This window comes from Acinonyx jubatus, chromosome C1 (assembly GCF_027475565.1).
Source record: "Acinonyx jubatus isolate Ajub_Pintada_27869175 chromosome C1, VMU_Ajub_asm_v1.0, whole genome shotgun sequence".
In the NCBI taxonomy this organism is placed as follows: domain Eukaryota; kingdom Metazoa; phylum Chordata; class Mammalia; order Carnivora; family Felidae; genus Acinonyx; species Acinonyx jubatus.
The window spans coordinates 61477363-61504125 of NC_069381.1; the positions used below are offsets into that span (position 1 = coordinate 61477363).

Genomic DNA, 26763 nt, shown 5'->3' on the forward strand with positions numbered 1-26763 from the left:
TGTTTCATTCAAGTAAAATAATAAAGGAAAATGAATGTTTTAATTCATCGGTTTTACTTTTATTTTCTTCAAAATTCCATTTTTTTCCTCTTAACCATCCAGAGTGAGATTTTCTTTGAAGCAAGATGGCAGGTACCCAGAGCTGAGCTTTGACAGTATACAAAGCCAAATTTTTCATACTTGATCCAAGTGTTAAATCTGCAATTTACAGTTAATGTACCAACATGTTTACATACCTCTGTGGTATGTAAACCATAATACAGTTTAAACTTCAAATTAAATATATATATGTATATATATGTGTGTTATATGTTTGTGTGCATATATATATATGTAAATTGCAATACAGTTTCAACTTCAATTAAATATATATGTAATATACATCGTGTGTGTGTGTGTGTGTGTGTGTGTGTGTGTAATACTTGAGATATAGCATTATTTGTAATAATACTTGATAAGCAAGTATTGTTTCTGGGAGATGTGCCTCTCCCTTGTTTGTGGTTGTGCAGGGTTATGTTGCATACCTGAGGCTTCACATGCTTCAGAGAGTTTATATAAACACTGACCAGGATTACTGGGAGCAAAAGATCCATCTGTCCACTTGAACCTCCTTTGTACCTGTCCAGAGAAAAAATATAGAGTACACTACACCTAACTAAGGTTATTATGGTCTGGTTGTTAGAGTACCATGTTGCCCTCATCCTGTCTTTTCTTCCTACTTTGCAATGTACTTGAGAAAACTGAAAAATCGTAATGGATCAATTTACAATATTTTATTTTCTAAAATTCTCTTTTGCGTGTTTACAGTGCAGAGCCCCCTTCTCCTCTGATAGGAGAGCTAGGCAGTTACCTGAATCTAGTTCAAAAAGGTTATATAAAAAGGGGCCCCTGGGTGGCTCAGTTGATTAAGCGACCGACTTCAGCTCAGGTCATGATCTCACACTCTGTGAGTTCAAGCCCCGTGTTGGGCTCTGTGCTGACAGCTCAGAGCCTGGAGCCTACTTTGGATTCTGTGTCTCCCTCTCTCTCCGCCCCTCCCCAGCTCGTGCTCTCTGTCTCTCAGAAATAAATAAACATTAAAATTTTTTAAAAAAAGGTTATGTAAAAAGAAATTGTAATAAAAGGCATACTCTGCTTTCCAAATCCTTGTTTTCTCTTAATCTATGTAAGGCATACCCAAAATAGACATGTAAAGAAAGACAAAAGTTGTCTTTATGGAAGAAACAAAACAAAAAGCCTTAAAAACATATATTCGTAATAAATATAAGTGGAGCTATATTTAAATTAAATTAAAATAAATTAAAAATTTTAAAAAATTAAATTAAAATGAATTTAAATTAAATTAAATTTAATTTAAATTAAATTAAAAGCTATATATAAATACAACTTGATATAGCAAAGCTTGCAGGTAGGAAAAACCTAACTGGCCATTATAATCCTTCACTCCCCAAACACTTGAATGCCTGCCCTCTACAGCGCTATTAGGTTTTATTCCTCACCTCAAGAAGCTTAAGTTCTAGTGCAAAAAAGTTAAATCAAAAGATAAAAACATTCACTCCTCCTGATTAGCAACTGCTTATCCTACTAAGCTTCAGCTATTCCATGCTCTTCCCTAGCTTGTGGTTTACAGCAATTTGCTTTCGTTAAGTTTCAGTGATATCTGATTAGTAGCTGCTCCCACATTCTATCTACCGTCCAGAGGGAAAAATGCCTTGCTCATCTTCCAAACACTGCACACAGGGATATAGTGAGATCATCTTGTGATTAATCAAATGCTTAATTCCTGAATATATCTAGAGAAAGGGCAATAACGGGACATAAATGGCATGAACAGGAGTACAGGCGGGAAAGTTCTGGGTTTGAAGGGCAAGTGAGAGGGGGCAGCTCAGCAGCACATATTTCATTTGATTGGCTAGAGCCTCAGTGGGCAGATGACACAGTGATAGGAAGACTGGAAACTGGGGGTTGACTACAGGTTTGATGCAGGGCTAGGTTTCATTGAGTGATTTTGTAGATGGATGGTGTCCGTACTAGTTGAAGGTATTCCAGTCACCACCTAGGCCTGGTGGAATGCGAGGGCTGGTTATGGCTAACCCACTGAAGAGCAATGAGGGATCAAATGAGTGGAAGGACTGAATGCAGTCAAAGAACAGGTATATTTTAAATTTTTTTAAAGGACTTTAAACTACCTCTGCTTTGGAAACTGATTTCTTCACTGTCTAGTCACTTTAGAAAGGCATATTAAATTAAATCTTCCCAGTCCTCACCACTGCAGGGGCTGGAAGTGAGGCCACAATAATAGTAATAACACAAATCCTATTATTTCAAGTGAGTCCAGTGTCTGGCCTAGGGCATCCAGCTCCCTGAAAAATCTTCCCCAAGTATTTCTAGGGGATCCAGAGCTGTCTAGATCATGGCTCTTTCCCTGGTCCTATGGCTGCTGCTTTTCTTCTGTGTACCCCTATCCTCCAGTCAGCCTCTGACATGCCTCTAGGAAAAACAGGCACAGTGCTAGGATCCCACTGGCTGCAAATTCCCCATTCCTTGGTCAAACCATAGTGTTTGGAATTTATATCTGAAAAATGCATTATGAACACAATTTCAGGCAGAAGTTAAGGCACATTCCACAAATCAGTGCATAATAAATATTTATTAACTTATTCAATAAATGTTTGCTTACCAGTGAGGTACAGAGACAGATTTAGGAAATAAAAGACAGCGTCCCTTCACTCAAGAAATATATGCCATTCTCGTCAGCAAAGCAGACAAATCAATAGTAAACTGCAATGGTGTAAGGTGTGCTTTTTTGTTACCATGTTTATATGAGGCATCTGTGTGTGTGTGTGTGTGTGTGTGTGTGTGTGTGTGTGTGTACTCACCTTCTTCCAAAAAGAAATGACTACCTTAGGCAGGGTGGCAAGTGTTCAGATTTATTTCAGGAACAGAGTCGAAGGGTGCCTAACTCCGATTAGGGGTGGTCAAGGAAGATTGTCTGCAGGATGTTATCGTATTTAGTAGGGCTTCAGATTCCATGTGCTGCCTTCACATCTTTGAGACTCACAGGGCCCTGAAGGCTTAGCTGTGAGTTCCCCTACTCTTGCCAGAAATGTCCCTGACCTGGTGGGAAAGGCTCCCCACCCTTGTTCCTCTGTCAGCTGGGCTGGTTATGACCCATCCTGTCCTCAGCACAATGAGTTGGACCTCTCTGCCAGCCTGTAAAACTCTTCAAACCCATCACATTCCCCAGTGGGAGCCAGGGGGTACCCTACCCTCTTGTTACTACAAAGCAGGCCTCCCAAAGTGCCTTTTGATTCATTTGGCTCCCAAGTACAACTACCCATGTGGCCCTCTCTGGCATTCAGTGCCCTTTTCCCTGAGCTGTGGGTGTATATGACAAGTAACTCTTGCCAACCTCACCTGGCCAGTGTTGGGTGTTGCGTGTTTGGCCTTCTCACACTATTTCGGGTGGAGGAATCCCTCCTTCACCAGCGAGGTGGAAAGGAGGTGCTCCGAACAGTCATGTTGGAGGAGTTTTGAAGGATGAATAAGATTTACGTAGGTGGAGACTTGGAGGAAAGCATGTCAGAAGAGAGATACAAAAGAGTATGATGCATTTAAGGAAGGACAAGCAGATTGGTAGAATGGAGAGATAGTGAGGGTAGAGGCTAAAGAGGGAGTGCCATTTGTGAGAAGGTAAAGAGGTTTTTTGTTTGTTTTGTTTTCTTTTGTTTTTCTTGAAACAACATTAAAGGATTTTAATGAGACATTTCACAAAGATCACTCTAGTACTGTGTGGCCAATGGATTCAAAGTAGGGCCAGAATAAAGGCCAAGCAGCCAGTGAGAATACCATGATAGAAAGTCAAGCAGGAAGCAACGAGAGCTAAGACCAGGTTCTGTAGGTACAAAGAATGGAAGCCATTCAGGTTCCTGGCCCATAGGATGCAGTACTGGAGACAAAGGAGGGGGAAGAATTGGAAATGACTGCTAGACTTGGGTAGCCAGGTACAAGCTGTCTTCATTCACTGAGTTAGGACATGCAAGAAGAGGAACAGGTTTGAGATTGGGAAGAATCCAATTCTGGACATACTGATTTTGAGATGTCTGTGGAACATCCAAGCACTGTCCAGTGGATGGTTCATCCTATGGATCTTAGAAGAGGCTGGAGATAAAGGTTTGAGTGCACAATGGTGATACTGATGCCTGGGCTCTGATGCAAGTCAAGAGGAATGTACAGAGAAAAAAAGTCTCAAAGTAAAGCATGCCAACATTTAAAAGGTGAATGGAAGAAGAGATGTTTACAAAGGAAACTGCAAAGAAACCAAGGGTATCAGGAGAATGTTGTTCTGGAAGTCAGGATAGGAAAGAACCTGGGGTGTTTATATACTTAGGGAGATGATGAAGCTACAGGATTCAGGAATATTCGACAGAGCAAGGTTCATGAAGAGGCCAGAGCAAAAGGATTCAGAGAAAAGATGGAGAAATTAATGCTTAATAAACAGAATGGTCATCACTTCCAATGAAAGAGATGAAGACAAAGGATACAAATAAACATGTAAGTATAAATAGCTTAATGTTTTCTTCATTGTGAAATAAAAATTCCAGATAAACTGCCTACCACTGGGTGGAACAAAACTGAAAAACAGTGCTCCTCATTTAGTTAGCCAGCAGGCTGACGATAAAGAGGCAAAGAATTCTAGCAACTTAAGAGTTTTCATTTATGTGGAAATGTAGTTTGATAGACATAAAAAGGAACATAATCTGAGAAGCACTTAGAAGCTATAGTGATAGGTCTATAAACAAGACTATGTGAAGCCAGCTAATAAACTCAAACCTACTTTAGGATAAAAGAAACTGCAAGACATGTAAAAACCCAAATTGTATGGATACACTGTGAAACAGAATTACAGTGTTAATTCCTAAGCAAAATAATATTTCACCAAATAATACATGGGTACAATTTTGTTACAATGCATTTGTCACACCTACTAAAAATGCTTTGATTACAACTGATGCTTACAATTGGATTTCAAATGTGATGTTGCAATCAAAATAAACATCCAAGACAAATTGATAAGCCTAAGTTATTCTTGTTTTTTTTATTAACCCTAAGTTAAATCTGAGAGTTCATTACTAAAAAGGTACATACAAAGCTTTCCCAAGATCAGATAGTTATCATCTGAAGAATATTTTATCTTTTCAAAACAAAATGGACTATTTTCTGAGGACAACTTATTTCAAAAACAAGAATAAAATAAGTAAATCATTACAATCCACTTAGTGCAAATTTAACACAAATGCACTGCAATAATTTTTTAACAAGCATGTCATAAGAATAAATCATAAATTACCAACACAGATAAAAACGAATTCTGAATGTGCAGGCATACAATTACAGATGGTTCATGGTAAGATATATACTTGTACTCTGAAACTTAGTCATTTGTTTTGATGTTTTTATATTAAACTCTTTAGAACCTAATATTTATTATATAAGGAAGAATTTCTCTTAAATAAAATTTAGCTGTTGGTTTGTCAGAAATAACTTTTGTTCAAAAATATTTGAAAATGTTGAAAAAATAAAAGTGTTGGGGGAAAATCTTTGTAACTCCACTACTAAATCAGAACCTTCTGATAAGTATCTAACAGACATCTCTTGAAATGCATAATTAACTGCAGTGAAATAGAACTGGAATTATACATATTTTGTATTTGCTCTTTAAACTTAATATTCCTAATACTGTGTCCTGAACATCTTTCCATGCTAATAGCTATAGATCTACCTGATCATTATAATAGCTACATTGTATTGTGCTATACAAATATATTAGCTTTTTAATGACTTAACTGATGAAAATCTGGGTTGTCTCCAATTTTTTATTATAATTAGCTATGCTGCAATGAAAACAACCTTGACATATGCCTCTATAGACATGTCTATCTCATTAGGATAAATTCCTGCAGTGGAATTAGTGGGTCAAAGAGGATCCACATTTTAAACTTAAGGACATTACCTATCTGCTGTCCAGAACAAAAGCAATTTCATACTTCCATCCATAGTCCATGAGTGCCCATTTCTTGAGTTACTAATGAGGGTGAACAACTCTTTCTCTACGTTTGCTGCCATATGCATCTATTGTTGAATGGGTGGTCCACTCATTTTCATTCTCTTCGAGGGTGTCCATCATTTAATATAGAATTTTTTAAAGATGATTCATCTCTATGTGTAATTATGGATTTTTTTCTACTTTTCCTATTTTGTTCTTTCTTTGATAGTTTGGGCTTCTGAGTAATGGTGTAAGGGGATGTTCACCTCTCAAGATTATAAAAAAATATTCTACCATCTGTTTGTTGTATATAATTTTATTTATTATATTCAAGTTTTTGAACCATCTCAAAGCCTATTGTCAACCACAAAAGTGAGAAACATTTCTAGACTCTCTTTTGTTCCACTGATCTTGGACTAATACTTTAGTAACTCTAACTTGGGAAAAAAATTTTCATATCTGCTGGGACTCGTTCCAACTTTTTAAGTATTTTTTTTAATGTGTCTGGCTATCTGCCTATTTTTTTTTCCCCACAAAAAAGCTTTGAAAACATTTTTTCAAGATTCTAAAAAGTCCTATTGAGATTTTGGTATGAATTACGTTGAATTTCCAGAGTACAAGAGGAAAGTCTGTACATGAATCTGATCAAGAAATCTTTAAGTATTCCATTATGTCCTCCAGGAGTTCTGTAGTTCTCTTTTTAAGGGTCCTGTATGTTTCTTGTAAATTTGGTCACTTATATTTCACTGCTTTTTAAATTTAAGTAGTATTTCTATTGCTAATAGATCTTTCTCCAATATATTTTCTGATTGATCAGGTTTATATTAATTTTTGTAGATTTGTTATTTTTAAAATTTTTTAACGTTTATTTATTTTTGAGACAGAGAGAGACAGAGTATGAATGGGGGAGGGTCAGAGAGAGAGGGAGACACAGAATCTGAAACAGGCTCCAGGCTCTGAGCTGTCAGCACAGAGCCTGACACCGGGCTTGAACTCACAGACTGCGAGATCATGACCTGAGCCAAAGTCAGACACTTAACCGACTGAGCCACCCAGGCACCCCGATTTCTGTATATTTATTATGCAATTAGCTACCTTTTTGAACTCATAAGTTTGAACTCTTTCCATTTATTCTCTTGTATTCTCCAGGGTTTGCATAATATAACTGTAAATAATGATTCTTCTGTATGCTCCCTTCTAATATCTGTATGTGTGACTTCTAAAAATTTTAAAGGATAGGGGCACCTGGGTGGCTCAGTCGGTTAAGCGGCCGGCCGACTTCGGCTCAGGTCATGCTCTCGCGGTCCGTGAGTTCGAGCCCCACGTCAGGCTCTGTGCTGACAGCTCAGAGCCTGGAGCCTGTTTCAGATTCTGTGTCTCCCTCTCTCTGACCCTCCCCCATTCATGGTCTGTCTCTCTCTGTCTCAAAAATAAATAAACGTTAAAAAAAATTTTTTAAAAATTAAAAAAATTTTTAAAGGATATATTTTATTACTAGTAGTTTTTAGGGGCACCTGGGTGGCTCAGTCAGTTGAGCGTCTGACTTCGGCTCAGGTCATGATCTCATGGTTCGTGAGTTCGAGCCCCGTGTCGGGCTCTGTGCTGACAGCTCAGAGCCTGGAGCCTGCTTCGGATTCTGTGTCCCCCTCTCTCTCTGCCCCACCCCTGCTTGTGCTCTGTCTCTGTCTTTCAAAAATGAATAAACACTTAAAAAAAAAAACTAGTAGTTGTTATTAATTTTGCATAGATCTAATAAAAACTATCAGTAAATAAACTTAGCTCTTTTGGTTAGTTTAGGAAAATATTACTTTGATCTTTCTGTTTTCTTTGGAGTGGCACACTATAATTCAAAACTCGTATTTTTCTTTCTTTTGTTTGCTATATCTTTTTTTTTTCTCATCTCTTTCTCCACATTTTTAGAGTGATCAAATTTACCCATATGACCATTGAAGTTTTCAGTAGCGTCAGTTATGCTGATCTATTCCTTGTATGGGAATTTGCTTTGGGGGTTTGCTTTTATTTTATTTTTTCATATTTCAGGATGCTTCCCTCCTCTATTTCAACTTACTCCTTTTTTATGCATAATAAAAATGAAAGACTATTTGTTTAAACACTTCTTTATGCAAGACAGAGCACTGAGTACTTCACAGACTTGAACTTGTTAACTTTCTACAAACGCTAAGGTAGATATTACTCCTGTGTTATGTGTGAGGAAACTGAAACTGAATGACTAGTTAATTTGCCCAGGACTCTACAGCTGGTCAGTAGGAAAGCCAGGATTTAAAGCCAGGTCATCTGCCTCCACAACCCATGCTTTTAACAACACTACCCGACAGTTGGTTTCACATGCCTTTGCGTCTGTTCATAGGGGAGTTCAGTTCCTTTCAGATCTATACCTGGAAGGAGGTGGCCTCAAAAATACCTTGAGTCAATTCCACTGCCTGCTGCACTAATGCAGGAGCATCTTATGCTCCAATTCTTAGATAATTTGCCATTGCTCAAGTCAGACAAATGTTCTCTGTGTAAGGGTTATACACCTTCCAGCATTTGTTACAATCTAGGGATCCTCCACCCTCCACCCATTAGCAAGATTTTCTCTGTGGTGACTGTACACTCAGTGGCGCAAAGTCCCCCTCACTCCTGAGTCTGCAGGTGTACCCCAAACTGAAATCTGTAGTTTCTATCATGCAGGTGAAAGAAAGGGGCAGAGGACTACTGAGGGGGTGGGCATAGATCTCAATTCTAGCTAGCTCAGATGATGTCTGGGCAGCAGGGACTTGATTTTCTAGGTAGTGTAGCTCCTGTGCCCTGAGTTTGAGGCAGTGACTGAGTTGGAGCTTTTTACTAACTTCTCTCCAGCTAATTTGGGTCAATGAATCAAATGATGGACACTGGAGTTACTATAAATTCCCAGTGGATTCTGGCACAGGGTTTCTTCTTTAGTTTCTAGTACTGTTATAATCTTTGTGCGAATTTTTGCATGAAGCTGGGAAAGGATAACCAGGGATTACCAACCTCTGGCATGTTTAACATGTTTAACAAGCATCTGTATCACACAGCAGGTTTGTGATTTGATTTAGGTTCACTTTTCTTTTTTTTTGAGAGAAAGGGAGAGTGTGGGTGCGTGAGTGGGGGGGGGGGGAAGAGAGAATCTTAAGCAGGCGTGGGCTCAATCTTATGACCTTGAGATCATGACCTGACCCGAAATCAAGAGTCAGAAGCTTAACCAACTGAGCCATCCAGGTGCCCCTAGACTCACTCTTAAAGAGTATACATAGACTGTCTTCATCAACACCTAACAGTCCGACTCACTCACCAAAGTGAAACTAGATCACTTTTTATGATATAACATTTCTGGGCTCTCTTCTTCGATATAGGAAGTTCCCCAAATATGAGCTATTCCTAAAGCCCTATAGTGAAACTGTCCTGTGACAATTTTCAAATGACATATTTTTAAAAAATCACCATGCTAAAAAATGGTAGTGTTGGAAAAAGAATTAAGGATTGATCTGGGTGTTTTCCCATCTATGAGATGTGGTTGAGGAGGCAGAGAGAGCCAGGTCAAAGCGACCTGATAGGTTTTGCTATTCTTTAGTGTTATCTTGCACAGAAAAAAAAGCTCTTTACACCGTGAATTGTGGAAGCCCCTTGGCACATAGAATTTCTTGCCTGAGTAAAGCTGAGCTAAGGACATTATAAAATGCTACCTCTTGGGGCACCTGGGTAGCTCAGTCAGTTAAACATCTGACTTTGGCTCAAGTCATTATCTCACGGTCTGTGGGTTCAAGCTCCGTATCAAGCTCTGTGCTGACAGCTCGGAGCCTGGAGCCTGCTTCGGATTCTGTGTCTCCCTTTTTTTCTCTCTGCTCTTACCCTGCTCACACTCTTGTCTCTCAAAAACTAAACATTAAAAAATTAAGAAAAAAAATGAAATGCTACTCCTCCCCCCCCCCCCCCTTTTAGAAGCACCCAAGTTTTGTACTTCTATGGCCAAAGCTACTCTGGATAGAGGCAGCTGACAAGTGCATCAAAAATATTAAATGTGTAACTGGAAATCTCATGCTACATTAAGTTCCCTTCATCTGTGTTCTTATGTCACTCCCTTGTGATGATTGGTTTTACGTATCAATGTAATGTCACCATGTTTTATTTATGTGCTTACAAAAAGTCACCACATGACTCTAGGTAGATTATCCTCATAACGCAGATGGGCTGCACGCAATCGGTCAAAAGTCTTAAGAACAAAAACTGAGGTTTCCCAGAGAAAGAATTCAGCAATATAGAAACTCTATTGGCCTACCCTATAGATTTAGACTTATCAGTCCCCATAGCTGCATGAGAAAATTCCTTAAATCTCTTTATACATACGCATGTGTGTTTGTACATATATAGGAGGCTGTGCTCATATAAAGAAAAACAGGACAAAAATAACAATCAAACCTCATTTCCTTGCACATAACATTGATGGCATTTATTTAGTATAGATAAAGACTTCCAACACAGAACACTGTTAGGAATTAATCATTAGGAACTATGTAAGAGATGTGATGTAAGGCAAGTATTATATAAAGATGAAATAGATAAACAGTTTTTATTTTTCTACAGAATTCACTGCAAGTTACCATGCTATGAAAACAAAAGCCGCCCACTCTTAATAGGTCAAATTTGTTTAGTAATTTAAAGAAAAATATATGACTCCCATCACACAGATAATTCTAAATTTACTTTGAATATCAAATCATCAAGAAGTATCTATCTGGAGAGACTACGGACCTACTATCACATTATAACAAAGATAAGGCTGCTATCTTCACAGAATATATGGATAATTAGTAATCAACCATTAACACAGTGAATGTTCTAATATTTGGGGAAATATTGGAAAACTATTTTTTAAAAAACAAATTTCTGTGGACATTGTTTATCTTGCCTATGAGATTAGTTTGGAAAAGGGGTCTTGTTTAGTCTAGAAAATCTTCAGAGTCCAATAGAGTTCTGGGCTGAACATATACTGAAGATCCTTTACAAGCACAAATAGGCTTGGAAATCATGCAGTCTTACTTTGAATTAGCTTGCTTTAGTCCAAGGTATGGAATTAATGATCAAGTACTAGGAATTTCTGTAATGTACCCAATGCCAAATGGCTACTAACATTCTACTTCCTACTATGATGACTCCTTGATTAGAGCTCAGTGGGAGGCATAAAGCATATTGTGAACTATAAAATAAATTGTACTCCAATTTATTCCAGATCTCTAAAGCTAAATCTTGTTTTTCAATATAAGAAACTCACTATTAGAGCAAAAGTAGTATAAGTAAAACTGGGGCAGGAAACTTCTAATTGCACAAGAAATACATGAAAGACCTAATCATTCTAAGAGAAGAATCATTTTCCCAGTAGCCCCACTGCTATGGATGATATTTTCATGAGCCTGGGCCACCTTCTCCAATGAATACTGAGAACCTATTACAGGTTTCAGCCAACCAATTTCCATTCCAGCTTGAAGGGCCGCTGCATATTGCCTAAATTCCTCCTAAGTGAAAGAAAAAGGTATGTCTGTAGAAGAACATACGACCTAAGTTCCAGAAGCACTAGAAAATTTCAGATTCTGAGAGTTAGAACATAAACGGTTTCTTACAAATATGTGGCTTTTGTCAACTTGTCCAGAACTACAGAAAAAGTAGTTCCATATAGAATAACCATAAGCCCAATTTGTCTGAGACAGTGTCAGTTCACAAAATACCTACTGTCCTAAAGTAATTACTAATAGTATGTCTTTTCTCTCTCAAAAGTGTCTTGACTTGGAAAATAAATCAATTGTCACCCTGGTTATCTTATAGTGACTAATACTTAACATACTCATGTAGTCAGATAACTAAGTTAAACATCTGCTTAAACTTTCAGTCTGTCTGACTAGGCAAATTGTCTCAGTGTTTAAGTTACCAAGATCAGAATCACTTCTTTTCCTACCTTAGTTGATGAGTAGAGAGCAACCCCAATTATACTAGATTCCTTTGTCATGGTGTCCCGTGGGTTTATTTCAATAGGACCTCTGCTGCCAACAACCTATTATGAAGAACAACACGTCTAAGTTAAAGATTACTGTAAAATAGTATTAAATCATGGTAAAACTTCAAAGTGGTAAAAAGAAACCAAAATACTTACTATTACTCGTCCTCCACGTGACAGAAGATTCAAATCATTATTAAGATTTACATTAGCTAACATTTCAATGATCACATCAATTCCTTTTTCACCAACAGATTTCTGTGTAATAAAAAAGAACCCAGAGTGAGATAAGAAAACAAGTAAAAAAAAAAAAAAAACCCTGTAAAATAGTTATCGTAGTCCTATATATTGCAGAAATGTGTTTCAAAAGACATAAATACTACATTTTTAAGACTATAACACAAATGTTAATGATCTAATTATATACTGAGGATGTAATTCCAAGGTACTAGTCACAACATCTAAAGTGATAAAGATTTATACTAAATAAATTTCACGTGCTTCGACTCGACTATAAAATACTTTTTATTTTATAAATAGTTGAAAATTTTCTGTCTTCAAAATGTATTTTCACAGAGAAAAAAAAACAAAGCGTAAATCGCAAAAAGGTTTTCACTTTAAAAAAAAAAAACAAAAAACAAAAGAAAATCACTGGCTGTCTGGCGTTGCAGATTTTTTCTGTGTGTGCATTCAGTTTTGTCCCAAGTGGTTTACAATCAGCTACTTTTTTTCTTTTGGGTTTTTTCAGAGATCTCGGCCATCCCAAACTGTCTCTTAAGTAAGTTATACATATACACCTTATATTCATTTTATTCTAACAAAAAAAAAATGAATACCTGTGTCAGATATTGTTAAGTACTGGGAATTCAAAGATGGACACAGAGAACTCAAAACACAGCTAGGGAGAAAGATGGAAAATACCGCTGACACAGCTGTGATGGAATGGGCCAAGTGCTGCGTGAGCAGAAATAAACCACAGGTTATAGAGAAAAACAGAGTTACAACCCTGATCACCTGTAATGATCACAGAAAGTTCCACAGAGGTGAGGACCTGGGCCCTGAGGAATGAACAGGAGTCCTGTAAGTAAAAAGGGAGGAAGAAGAGCCAGCGGAACACACATGAGGCATAGTCCCTCCAGACAGAAGAAACAGAAAAAGCAAAGAGCTATGGACTGAGAGTCCAGGTCAGGATCAGAAAGTAGCCAAGCAGAGCTGAGGCATGTGTTTGGGAACGTGGGGGGGTGGGGGGGGGTGGGGAGGAGGGAAAGGGAGAGACGTAGAGACTATAAGTTGCTATGGACTGGTAACACACATTGATGCCACGTTACAGGATCCAGACTTTTGGGGGGCAGGTATTAATTAAGTTTTGTGTCAGACCCTGTTTTAGGATACTGAGCTGCAGCAGGTAACAAGAGAGACAAAAATTCCTATCCTCATGGAGATACATATATATATATATATATATATATATATATATATATATATATATATATATATATTTTTTTTTTTTTTTTTTTTAGGAGAACAAATAACTCTAGAGACAGTGAAGATAGAAGGCGATAGTAAGTCAGTTATAAACAAAAGACAAAGCTGGAGAAGATGAAGACTAAACTAAGTCACAATGGAGAACAGAACAAAGAAGATATATTTGAAAGGCATGTCAGAGATGAAACTGATAGAGGGAGGTGATCGGCCTGATGGGTAGGAAGGAGAATGATAATTAAAAGATAGCAATATAAAATAAAACTTGTGACTGTCTGAGGGGAGCAGATGAGTGGAGACATCTAGGAGGCCGATGACACAAAGGCAGGGAACTCACGCCAGAGACAGTGCTGGATACCAGCAGGATGCAGGCACTAACTGACCAGGGGAGATGAGATTGGTCAGGAGGAAGGTCTAGCACCAGGGAGGATGGCAGACCAAGGGGAAAGTCTAAGGAGCAACAACATTTAAGTAATATGAGGAGGAAGGGGGCTGGAAATGAAGTCAGGCAAGTAAGACAAGAACCAGCTTTCAGGAGACGTGGTCAGGGGTAGCTGCTGCCAAAAAAAAAAACCCCAAAAAATCAAGCAGGATGAGGCCTAAGCCAAAAGCAGCAGATGGGTAATTAGGAGCCCACCAGTGACCTCTGACAAGAGGTATAAGTAGCTGGGGTGGAAGCAACATGCGGGGGAAGGTGACGGGAGGTAAGGAAGTAAAAGATGTCCTCACTACTTTCTCAAGTGTGGTGGTAGAGGGTGTGGAGGGTTTGATAAAGGGTTAAGGGAATGGTCTGGAGAATGAGAGAGACTTAAGCAGAAGGAGCCAGTAGAAGACATAGAAGCCATAAGACCTCAAGGTCTTAAGGTCAGATTTCTGCAAAACAAAAACATATTCTTAAAATAACTGAGCATTTTTCATCTTTATAAATATTCTTGGATAATAGTATCAGGCATGAATATTCAATTAATTTTAGGTTTTCTAGATATATAACAAAAGAGTGCCTTTACACAGCTTTTTTTTTTTTTTTTGGCAAGATGATGTAGTTGTAATACACAAACCCTCACTCATATTTTCCTCAATTTGTAATGACCTAGGTTACATAGTAATCAGTACCTGGAAAATTCTAATTCTTTCTCAACATGAGCAAGTAGTCTGAGGATTAGGTTGAATTCTGCTCTAGCAATGAAATATATGCAATGAGTAACTAAAGCCTACCTCACAACTCTGGTTGTGGTAGTGATTATTCTTCCATGGCATACAATTGACAAGTAAACTTTGTCCCCTAGCTTAGACAGATCCAATTTGTAATCTGTAACTACCTCACCTTCTCTGGAAAATTTAAACCAATAGAAATTATATTAAGAAATTAAGAAAACCTCATGGTTGCCAGAGGTGGGGGTGGGAACTGGGTGAAATGGGTGAATGTGATCAAAAGGTACAAACTTCCAGTCATTAAAAAAAAAATAAGTCATGGGGATATAACGTACAGCATGACAACTATAGTTAATAATACTGTATCACAGATTTGAAAGTTGCTGAGAGCATATCTTAAAAGTTCTTATCAGAAGAAAAAAAATTTGTAACTATGTATGGTGATGGATGTTAATGAGACTCAGTGTGGTAATCATTTCACAATATATGATATATACAAATATCAAAAAAAAAATTTAAAAGAACACCTCTCAGCTCTAAATACAAAGCTATGACTTTACTCAAAATGTGACTGCATTAAAGAGTACCAATTTTTATAACTAAGACTCTGGAAAGGCTATATTTTATTTGATAAACATAAACAAGTCAAATGAGAGTGAGGTCTGAAAATTAGATATCTCTGCTTTTTTAATTAAAACTTTAAGACACACATAGGCATAAAAAAAGAAAACAAACAGCTTTAAGAGAGTGGTTGCTTAAAAAAGGTTACAAAAAAGTAAGTCTCTCAAGAAACAAAATTTACTGTCATAAAACTGTGGACTAATTTTACCTTAATTTTATCAATATAATTATGTTCTCTGTGGTTAAACACTTCATGGGCTCCATTTTGCAAAACGATGTTTTGTCCTTCCCCGGTACCAGCTGTGCCCAGAACCTTTAAACCATAAGCTCTAGCAATCTGGCATACTGCCAGTCCAACCTGAAAAACAAAATATAAATGCATACTTTTAGATTCTTTGCATCCCTGCAAATATTTCTTAAATATATATAATAGAAGGTTCCTCTAGGTCCTACCCTATCCTTAAGGAATTTCGAGTCTAAATGAAGAAATAAGAATAACAGCTAACTTTTATTGAGCATTTATAATGTGCCAGGTACCACAAAAAATACTTTCTATGCATTGCTTTATTTTATCCTCACAGTAAGTCTAAGTAGACATGATGTATGTAGTAGACATGAAATGTCTACATGTATGTAAGTAGACATGAAGTAGATATGACTAGTGTCCATGTTCTGTAGATGAGAAAACTGAAACTTATATATTGTAAGTGACTTGCCCAGGTCACAGAGATGGGAACAGGACCAAGTCACAGAGCTGGACCAAATCAGTCTGTAGAGCTTGAGCCTTTAACCACTGTATCAAAACGTGTACTTAGCATCTGCTTTGCACAGAAGGTACAGAGTTTAAAGCTATTCAAAACATGCTCACTGGCTTCATACTTTCACTGTACATTTAAAGTATTACACAACAAATGTTACACCATTTAAGTGGAAGAGACAGGCGTATGAGCAAATTAACTTATTCATCCATATGATGACCGTTAAATGTTTACTATGTGCTAGACATGGTACTTCGTGTAAGAAACATGTTTAAGAAAGAGGAAAAATAATAAACACAAACAAATAAATGAATAAATTAAATTCAGAAAATAAAAACGTGCTATGAAAAAAACCCCAGCCTATTGTGTTACAAGGAGATAGAGAGAAGGGTTAGTTAGATCATCACCAAAGGCCACTCTGAAGAGATGAGACCTGAGTGAAGTGAGGCACGAGCCACGTGCAGATCTGGAAAGTCTGGTGGAGAATGCTGTGGGCAGAATGGCTGTAGCTCACCTTGTGATGTGGGAATGAGCCTGGGGCATTAAGGACAGAAAGAGGGTCCATGCGGCTTAAAGGCAGGGCACATGGGAGACAGAGCAAGATGTGGCCAGAGGGGCACACAGGGCCTTGCAGGTAAAGGCTCTGGATTATATTTAAGAGATAACTCAGAGCTATCAGACAGGTGCACCTGGGTGGCTCAGTTGGTTAAATGACCGACCAACACTTGATTTCGGTTCTGGTCATGATCTAACAGTTTGTTGAGTTCGAGCCCCACATTGGGCTCCGTACTGACAGCGCTGAGCCTGCTGGGGTTCTCTCTCTCTCTCCCTTTCTCTCTGCCCCTCCCATGTGCTCTCTCTCTTTCTCTCTCAAAATAAATAAATAAATAAATAAATAAATAAATAAATAAATAAATAAATAAAAAGAACATTTTATATGGGAGACAGAAAGAGGGGAGTGGCGATAGGAGTAAGATGGACCTTCCTCATGGACTGCATCCGAGAAGTGAGGCACAGAGAAAAGTCAAGGCGGTCTCCTGGGTCTCTGGCCGGGTTAACTGGGTAGATTAACAGGGCTGAGGAAGAGTACAGAGAATCAAGTTTGTAAGAGTATCAAGACTCACTCTGAGCAAGCTGAGCTGTATTTGCTCACCTAAGTGAAAATGTGTAGTAATCAGCTGAATAAGCATATGGAGCTGGAAATATAAATTTGAGATTCATCAGTTTAGAGATGGTATTCAGAGCCACAGATTGCACGAAGTAACTAGATCATTACATAAATGTGCTTAGGATAAAGGAGAAATAAATGTATATTAGGAATATGGATAAAAGTAATTATTTAAATTACAGTGCTAGGAAATCTATGTTTGGTTACATGATCTATGAATGGCACAAATAAGTGTCATGTACATTTAGAGCAGGGCTTCTCAAACTTAGCACTACTGACATTCAGGGCTGGACAGTTCTATGATGTGGGTGCGATCCTGTATGTTGAAGGATGTGTAGAGTAGCATGTACCCATTAGAGGCCAGAAGCCCTCCATCCAGTGACAACCGAAATGTCCCCAGACACTGCGCCAAATGTTCGAGGGGGAGAAGAGATGATGCCAAACCACGCATCGCTGATAACCAACGATTAAGAGGAAGGTAAAATCATGGACTAGGCATGACAGTAAAGAGTTTAAATGAAAAATGATGATAGAAACTGATTAAAATTGTAACAGAATCACAGACTCCCCAGGCCTGAAATGGACTTTAAAGATTGTATGGCATATGGGAGTGATGAGCCTGAACTCTGTTGGGTTTTGGCAGGGATTTGTTTGATTTAACCAAAACAAACAAACAAAAAAACTCACTGTCTGATGAGAGAGACATTCAATTCCATGAAATACATTATACTATGGAGTTAGCACTATTGATTTGCTACTTTAAATTAAAAAAAAAACAAAACAGGCCTGTAATAAAACTACACCTATACTAAAAACTTACTGTAAATATATCTCTTTATATTCTACTTTAAAGAAGCACCTAATCGCTGTTCTGAAGGTACTGTTTACTTTATTCTTGTCAACAATTATATCAGCAATACCCCTTCGATAGATGATGTACCGTTAATGTGTCAACTATTTTTCTTCTATTTACTTTGCTGACACTAAAAGAGGGCACTCCCCACCAACATATCTGGATAACAACCGTGTTCATAAATTCCACACAATTTTAAATACACACCATAATCCCAAAGGAATTTGCATTAAATGAGGACAGAAAGTACAAACAGAAGCAAGACAAAACCCAGTACTATTTCCCTGTGGTAGGGCAGGCAGGATCAGAAGCGCTTCACACACCAGGCCACCAGCCTATCCCTGCCAGCCAAGGATTTAACAAACTCAGCCAGCTCAGAGAACAGTATGGATTTTGCCTTAAAAAAAAAAAAAAAAAAATCATGGTGAAGCGACTGAGCTTTTTACAAGAGGGTGAAGGGAATAAAAAGATTTTCTTTAAACTCTTCTCTCCCCTTCCTACTGAAACCTCTCTCTTTTATACAGAGCACAAGGTTAGCTCTCTCAAAGCCAAAGCAATTTAAATAAATGCATGTTTGACAGATCCTTTAGTTATTTTGGGTGAAATTTAATTTAACCCAAAAATAGCCTCTTCAGTGAAGGTATGTAATGGGAAGTTTTGACAAGGTATATCTGTCATATTTTCTCAAGCCCCCAAAAGACATTCTTGGTCTTTTCAGGAAATAGTCTGATCTGTGACATCCTTCAGAATTGATCTATTTGAGGTAGACAGGAAGCTAAGTGTGGTACCTCATGCTTCATCTCTCTAAAGTAACAGAAACACAATGGGCTGAATTCTGTGTTTGTACCACCTGGCCACCTTTAGCCATAAATTCACATTTTCAGGATGCCACTCATTATGCTGGGTACAATGTGCCATTTTTAATAGGTTACTTGTGTCGATTTACTCTGCAGAATACATAATGCTCTGAAAGGGTTAACCAGCTTCCTCAAGGTTAGCTATGGAGCCCCAGGACCTGTATTTTAAAAATGTGAAATCTCATCTCCAAAATTTCTAAAGCCTCTACATGCAGGATAGAGGTCATGTGGATTTCTTGTTAAATTCCAACCTCAGAGCTCTAACTTTTCCTCTAAGCTCCTCAGAGGCAGACTGACAGCCGGTTTCTTGAAGAAGCTTCTGACAGCCCGGTGTTGGGTTATTTCACTGAAGGGCTTATTTTAAAGTTCTCCGTCCTCTCCCCACCTCCCCACATTAGCATTTTAAGCCACGGGTTGTGGAGTTAAGGACACAGCTGTACACTGTGCCTTCCATGAATGCCATCAAAGCGCAGCGGGCGAGCAGTAGAAGGAAGATAGAAGGGCCTCAGAATTCACAGTGCAGCTTTGCAGTGCTGTCTGGGGCAATGCAGGTAAAGCTTTAACGAACCTTAGTTTCCTTATCTAAGGGAATAAGGAATTAATATTAACTTTAAAAAACTGTTTCAAATTCTAAATAAATATTATTATAACATAGGCTACTTGAAGGCAAAAACAAAGCCAGTTTATCTTGGTCCACACCCAACACAGGTGGAAAACCTAATACACACATTTTTAATGGGGTGGTCTGTTGAATCTGTTAACCAAGAAATGCTAAACTAATGACAAAGAATCACCTTCAGAAGATAGAACTCAAAAAAAGCTTTACTACAAAAAGGAATATTTATTGACTATAAATATTGACTATGTTTATAAATTTGGCTTTTAAAAATGACTTAAAAGAAATATAATGTGAAACCCATTAACAAAATCTCATTTAAAAATAAACTTAAAAAACAAAATACTTACTCCTCCACTAGCCCCATGAACCAGAACACTTTCTCCAGCTTTCACACGGGCACTGCAAAAGAAGGCATGATCATCACCTCACTTTGAAGCTAATTAACCCAGGAGTTTGTCATTCTTAAGAAAACTCTACCCTCAGTTCAGCTAACACTTCCCCAAATAGGAAGCTCATTCTACTTTACAGCCCCCAATTTTCTCCAGGTTTTAGAGGATCAAACAATGGCTCTTCAGAGCCACAAACAAAAGACAACCTTAAATTTATTTATGCATTCAACAAACGTTTACTGGGAATCTGTTATGTGCCAGGCACTGTGCTGCATGCCTGTCTCTCGAATTCATTCCCCCAGAAAGTGTCTCAAAACAGGCTTTTTATAGCCTAATTGTTATTCTGTGGCCCGGGGTAATGTCCAAGTAAACACAGAAGTCAGATTATTTAAGGAAACATTTGCCTTTGAACATCAGGTTGTATAACCTCTAAGCCTTCATTTCAGAGAGCAACGCTGAATTGGCATGGTAGGAGAGTAAGAAGTACGATAAATCCTGTCACAAAGGTTTCTATGTCACCCCCAAAATGTCTAGATCCTCTGGTGAAATGACACATTCTTTTTAATTCTGGTTCATACTACTACTTTTCTATTATACCAAAAATAAGGCACAGGCAGCGAGACAGACAGGAGATGCTTTATTATTCCAGATGGACAAGTGCTAATGTCACAATCCAGCAGCTGTTCTATGATCCAGATCTGACTCTCAGGAGATCCCTTCCTTCCTAGAACAATAGGGGTGGCCACACCGTACAGACATGGTGGTCAGACATCTGGCAGTAACAACAAAATAACCCTGGGTCTTGCTCAAGGCTCTATGCTAACAGCCGACAAATGGCAATTGTGAGCAGTAAATGAAGCTTTTCCCAATACTCTTGCTTAGAGATAAGGAGACTGAGGGCAGTGAGTTAAATGGAGACTCTGAAATGATAAACTTAAGATAACTATCACCAAAACACTTTGATACTTTAAAAAGTAAAACATAAATAAATGTAAGAGAAAGAATAACTAACGTTATACTATGGGATATGAAATACTTTTCCCAGTAACGTTTTTAAAAAACTTACAAACAAGCCCTCAAACACTAAAAGCACATTCTCCCTAAACCACTGGGCTTGGGGTGGGGTGGTGAAAAAGCAGGCTAACCCTCTTCTGGATGCCCACTGCTCTGATCCTTCTACCCTTGCACAGAGTCACTGTGATGGTTAATTTTATGTGTCAACTTGGCCTGAGCCATGGGGCCAGATATTCGGTCAAACATTATTCTGGATGTCTCTGTGAAGGGCCTCTTCCAATCAGCTGAAGGCTTTAATAGAACAAAGACTGGCTTCTGGAGCAAGAAGGGATTCTGCCCATAGATTGACTTTGAATTTGAACTGCAACTCTTTGCTGGGTCTCCAGCTTGCCAGTTTACCCTCTCAGGACTTTAAACTCACCAAGCCTCCACAGAGCAATCTCCCTGCCTCAATCTCTCTCTAATATATATATATACATATATATATATATATACACGTATATATATATATATATATATATCTTATACGTATATATATATATATACACACACACACATATGTGTATGTACATACATACATAAGTACGCACAAATTCTGTTTTTCTGCTCCTCTGGAGGACCCTGACGAATACAGTCATCTTCCCCTGGGGGTCACGGCAGGGGCTGGAGCCTTGGCCTGGCCTTCCATGATGCTGTACCTTATTCCCTCCCAGTCACTGAAGACTAGTACATGGCACACAGACTTTCTCTCCCACCCAAAACCAACCCTAATCTAAAAAGTTTCAACATTCCCTGGGAAGAAAACCTTGAATCACAATCCCTGAATTTTCCTCCCCTTTGGCCACTCTCTCCCAAGGCTGAACCTGGTAACTTCCCTCAACCATTCCACTTGAGAAATAGCAGACCCTAATAACCAATGCTATGACAGCAACCTCCTCTCCTAATTCTGTAAGCCCATATTCTCTCAAAAATTTTCTTTCCACTTCCCAGAGACTGGCATCTCTCAATTATTCAGTTTCTGCCCACTTGTTGCTCCTGGCCTCGCTTCCTTTGCTGGACAGCTGGACCCTGAGGTAGGTTACCCCAACTCCTCCCTCTCTTCCTCTCCAGTGCTCTCATTTCCTTTGCACTGTTCCATTTTGCCACTAGTACTCCAGGCCTAGATGAATGCTAAAATCTAACTTCTTTGATAATCTATCCAAATGGCTTAGTACTATTAAAAAAAAAAAACAAAACTCACATGACCATGCATTTTGGTGTCACTTCAGTTCTGATTCTCAAAAGATCACTTTGCATATTTAATTATGAAAAGTGAGGCAATCACATATGAGTTCCTTCAACACTCCACCTCCCTACCCACAAACTTTTCCATAATTATGCCATTTTCACATCTTATAGGTTTAGCAGATGAGCTGTCCTTCGGATAGCTGAAGCCAATCTCCCTACATATGTCCTAAGTCCTTTCCATCTTGCCTTCTGCAGGATCTGGTTCCATCTGCCACTCCACCCTCTCTTCCAAACCTTCCATCGCCCCCTCTCTGCTAGATCTTTTCTCAGCTATAAACATGTTCAACTCTTGCCCAACCTTTAGAAAATCCTGTTGTCCCCACACTGTCCTCAAGTATTCTTCTGCTCCCTCCTCCCTCCCTACCTCCATTCAAGGAACCAGTTTCCGCTTCCTTCTCTAGCCCACTCACTCAAGCTTCTGTCCCACCACTACTGAAAATGACCTGATTCAAGTCACCAATCACCTCCTCACTGCGAAGCCTGTTCTTTTTATTCCCCAAACACCTCGCTGCTACATTTGATGGCTAGCTTCCCTCCTTAGTAACAACATCAACTACTGTCCCTAACACTGCCAACACTGATGGGAGTACTTGCTCTGCGCCAGACTCTGTGCTGATCTTTACCAGTGTTACCTCATTTAGTTCTCACCACACCCCTAGGAGGTAGGTGCTATTACTATCCACGTATTTCAAATCAGTAAACTACAGCTCAGGCAAGGAAGTAACTGGACCACGGTCATAGGGCTGGTCGTAGGGCAAAACAGTATTGGCCTTGGCATACACTCCCTTTGGTCTCTTAGGACTCTGTCCCTACCTCTGACTATACTCCTACATGCTGATATTCTCAAAGGTTCTATTCTCACTCCCCTGCACTTCACTCCCTGAAGGCTTTCAGTCACTTTCATCTCATCAGCTCCCACACACAGGCTGACAGTCCCTCGGTTACATGTTTAGCCTTCAGGCTTCAGACTTTCACCTAACAGGTTGCTGGTCTTCTCCATTACGATGCCTATTTTGGTTTCAACTCCAAAACTGGACTCAGCTTCCATTTGACACTTTTTCCTCCTTTTCTTTAAACATTATCCAAGCTAAAGAGCTGGAAGTATCCGTAAGCTCCTCTTCTCTCTCATTGTCCACATGCAAACACTCAACCAAATAAACCTGATTTTGCCCTCCAATAGTTATCCTTTCCTCTCCACCTTTTCTACTCTGGCCCGTAAGTATTATGCCTAAGAGATATTCACATAATACCCCCCCTATCTCTTTCTCCATTCCTGTCACCAAATCCTGTCACCTTTCACATAGCTGACCGGTGATCTTAATAAAATACTCATATGACAGTATCTCTCCTGAATGAAACATTTCATGATCCCCAATCCCTTACAGAACCAATATGCGAGCTCTATCATCTTGCTTTTCATAATATGAAATCTATTCCATGTGATAGCTAACATTTATTGAGAAATGACTATATTCTAGCCTAATTCTATGCCACTCTTTGCCTTGATATCTTCTATTCAACAAAACCAAACTGCTATAGCTCTCCTTAAATATCAAGATTTCCCCCCGATGCTAGGCTATTCCTATGGTCTAGAATTCCCTCCCTGCTCCGAACTATCCTTCCCCAGGATAACCCCTTCTGATTTTTTTTCAAATACATAGGGAATTTGATGAAAATACAGATTCTCAGAGGGATGCCTGGCTGGCTCAGTCAGTGGAGCATGTGACTCTTGATCTCGGGGTTGTGAGTTCAAGCCCCACACTGAGTGTAGAAATTACTTAAAAATAAAATCTTTGTGTGTGTGTGTGTGTGTGTGTGTGTTAAGGACAGCTAGGTAGCTCAGTCGGTTCAGCATCCGACTCTTGATTTCGGCTCAGGTCATGATCTCATGGTTCGGGAGTTCGAGGCCCACACTGGGCTCCATGCTGACAGTGCAGAGCCTGCTTGGAATTCTCTCTCTCTCCCTTGCCCTCTGCCCCTCCCCTGCTCACACACACACTCTCTCTCTCTCAAAATAAATAAATAAACATTTGCAAAAATTAAAAAAAATATAGGGAGATTCTTAGATCCCAACCATGGAAGCTGACCAGTGGGTCTAGGGTACTATACTTTTAGATTGCAGCAATTAGTTTCTAGGGCTAGATAACAAAGATTTTTGAACCAGGACTTTAAAATAATCCAAGCCTTACGTCTTTGCAGGAAGCCCTATCTCATCACCACTGTTACATCCCTTGTGATCCCACAAATCCCTATGCACATCTACACCACTGTACTTCTTCCATATTATACATCAATAATATTACTCTTATGTCTATCTCTCTTACTAGACTGTCAGATGCATCTTAAAGATAAAGACAGTGTTTTGCTCTTCTTTATATCCCCAGTGATTAGAATAATCTCCCAAATTAGCATAGTTTCCACTCCATAAATACTTAATGGTAACCAAATATGAGAGACGGATACATGGACGCATGGCAGGAAGGAAGGCAATACTGGCAGTATAAGCGACAGTGTATGTTATTACCTGTGGAGCAGAGCTCGATAAGCAGTAAAATATGGGATACCGATGGCAGCTCCTTGTTTAAAGTCCAGGTTTTCTGGCAGTGGGTAAACAGTGTGATCTGCTGCAAGAGCATACTCGGCATAGCCCCCAGAGATGGTGCTGGTAGTGAAAACTCTGTCACCTTTCTGGGGAAAGCAAGAGATTAATAAATGCACCAGGGATTAAAAATTATGTCAAAATGGGTATAATCCTTCATAATGTAACCATTATAACAACAAATAAGTATTTATGTATTGCTTTCTACATCTTAGGGTCTTGTAAAAATAGCTTCAAAATGCTGAAGGTTAAAAAAAATTTTTTTTTTTTTTTTTTTTTTTTTTAGAGAGAGAAAAAGCACGAGCTGGGGAGAGGGGTAGAGGGAGGCAAGGAGGGAGAGAATCCCAAGCGGGCTCCGTGCTCAGCACAGAGCCCAATGTGGGGCTTGAACCCACAATCCTGGGATCTTGACCTGAGCCAAATCAAGAGTCAGATGCTCAACCTACTGAACCACCCAGGTACCCCTGAACATTTTTAAAGGTTTTATTCGCAGAAACAAAGAAGAAGAAAAATTAAAGGAAATAGAAAAAATAAGAGGAAAGAGAACCTCCAGAATGGTATAACATGAAGACAACTAATCTTCATTGAGATCTTACTGTGCAAGACACTGTATTAGGTGCTTAATGAGTACTGTCTAATTTGATCTTCTCAAGAGCCTATGAGGTAAGTACTTTTCTTATCACCACTTTAGATTAATTCCACTATACAAATGAGGAAATGGAGGGACAAAGAAGTTTAATAATTTGCTCAGATTAAGCAGTTAGTAAATGGCAGTTAATAAAACCATTTTTTTCCCTCTGGTATACTAGGGAGAAAATAAAACGTAAGGTTTCTTCCACACACTAAATACCTGTTCTAAATCCTTTCTACATGTTCCCCCTCATTTTTCATGCATACACCAAGCGCAAGAAACTATCTGTGGATCCTGATAGTAAAATGAGCCGAAACAGGCTTCTTCCCTTGTTACAGCACCAGAAACACAGTAGACTTTCAGTAAACTCTGCTGGGTCCTTGCTATTGAACAGCGGATGCATAGTTGAGGGTCAGGTATGGCACTATGCAAGCATTCAAGCCTGTCCAACATGACCTGCATGCTAGGGAAATTAGCCTATCACTGTAAACACCTGCCCTAACTCTTCTTTCTTGAAAAAAAAAATGTAAATATTTCTTGGAAGAAGCACAGCTTTAAGGCAATAACTCTCAGTATACTTAAATTTGTGCTATAAAAAAGAGATCTGAAAAAGTAATAGTACTATGCAGTGCGATAGAAACAAAAAAGCCTCACAAGGCATCCAGGAGTCAAAGACAAGCCTCACTACTTAACAGTGTCACTTGCAAATGGTCAAATATGACTGTACTAAGATCAGTACCATTTTTTTACAGCTTTAAAAAGAGGTTGTACTCCTTATAATATAATTCAAATATTTTCTAGGAATTCACTATGAAAGCAGTACTTTTTGAGTTCTGTGATGGATATTAATAACAAAACACCCTCCCCCACTAAAAGCATCTTAAACTCTAGGATGACAGAAAAGAAAAGGGTAAGAGTAACTACAATGCAAGACAAAGATGATGCGCCATCAAAGCTGGGTAGCAGGAAAAGAAAGAAATTATTTCTAAGTAGAAGGAGTAAAAAACAGCTTCATTGGGAAGCTAATATTTAAGGTAAGTCTTGAAGAATAGGACAACATTTTAAAAACTAAAGCTGAGAAGAGTCATTATGAGTGAGGGAAACAAAGTAAGTAAAGGAACAGTGGCAGGAGTAAGTGTTGAGAAATCTCTGGCATTTGTGCCCAATGAGTAAGTAGTCTAACATACAGAATGTAATAGTTTCAGGGATAAAATGAAAGGGAATTAAAGCTGGAGGGTAAAATCTCTTCCACCTATGCTTATAAGTTTCAGTTTTAT

General features: G+C 38.7%; 1 protein-coding gene across 4 annotated transcripts in view; it reads right to left on the minus strand.

Annotated features, from left to right (window-relative positions):
- Nucleotides 1–334: 334 nt before the first annotated feature.
- Nucleotides 335–26763, minus strand: part of CRYZ (crystallin zeta) — a 35618-nt gene continuing 9189 nt past the window's right edge. For 2 of the 4 annotated variants that reach the window (XM_015068687.3, XM_053214242.1), the window contains exons 4-9: nt 24781–24944; nt 19914–19965; nt 15520–15669; nt 12213–12314; nt 12018–12113; nt 10491–11580 (exon numbers count right to left, since the gene is read on the minus strand). In XM_015068687.3, coding sequence (XP_014924173.1) covers nt 11416–11580; nt 12018–12113; nt 12213–12314; nt 15520–15669; nt 19914–19965; nt 24781–24944 — 729 coding nt within the window. In that variant the 3' untranslated portion in view covers nt 10491–11415. Of the gene's footprint in view, nt 619–10490; nt 11581–12017; nt 12114–12212; nt 12315–15519; nt 15670–19913; nt 19966–24780; nt 24945–26763 lie in introns of those variants that run through there. The other 2 variants (XM_053214241.1, XM_015068686.3) reach the window with 2 other exon arrangements.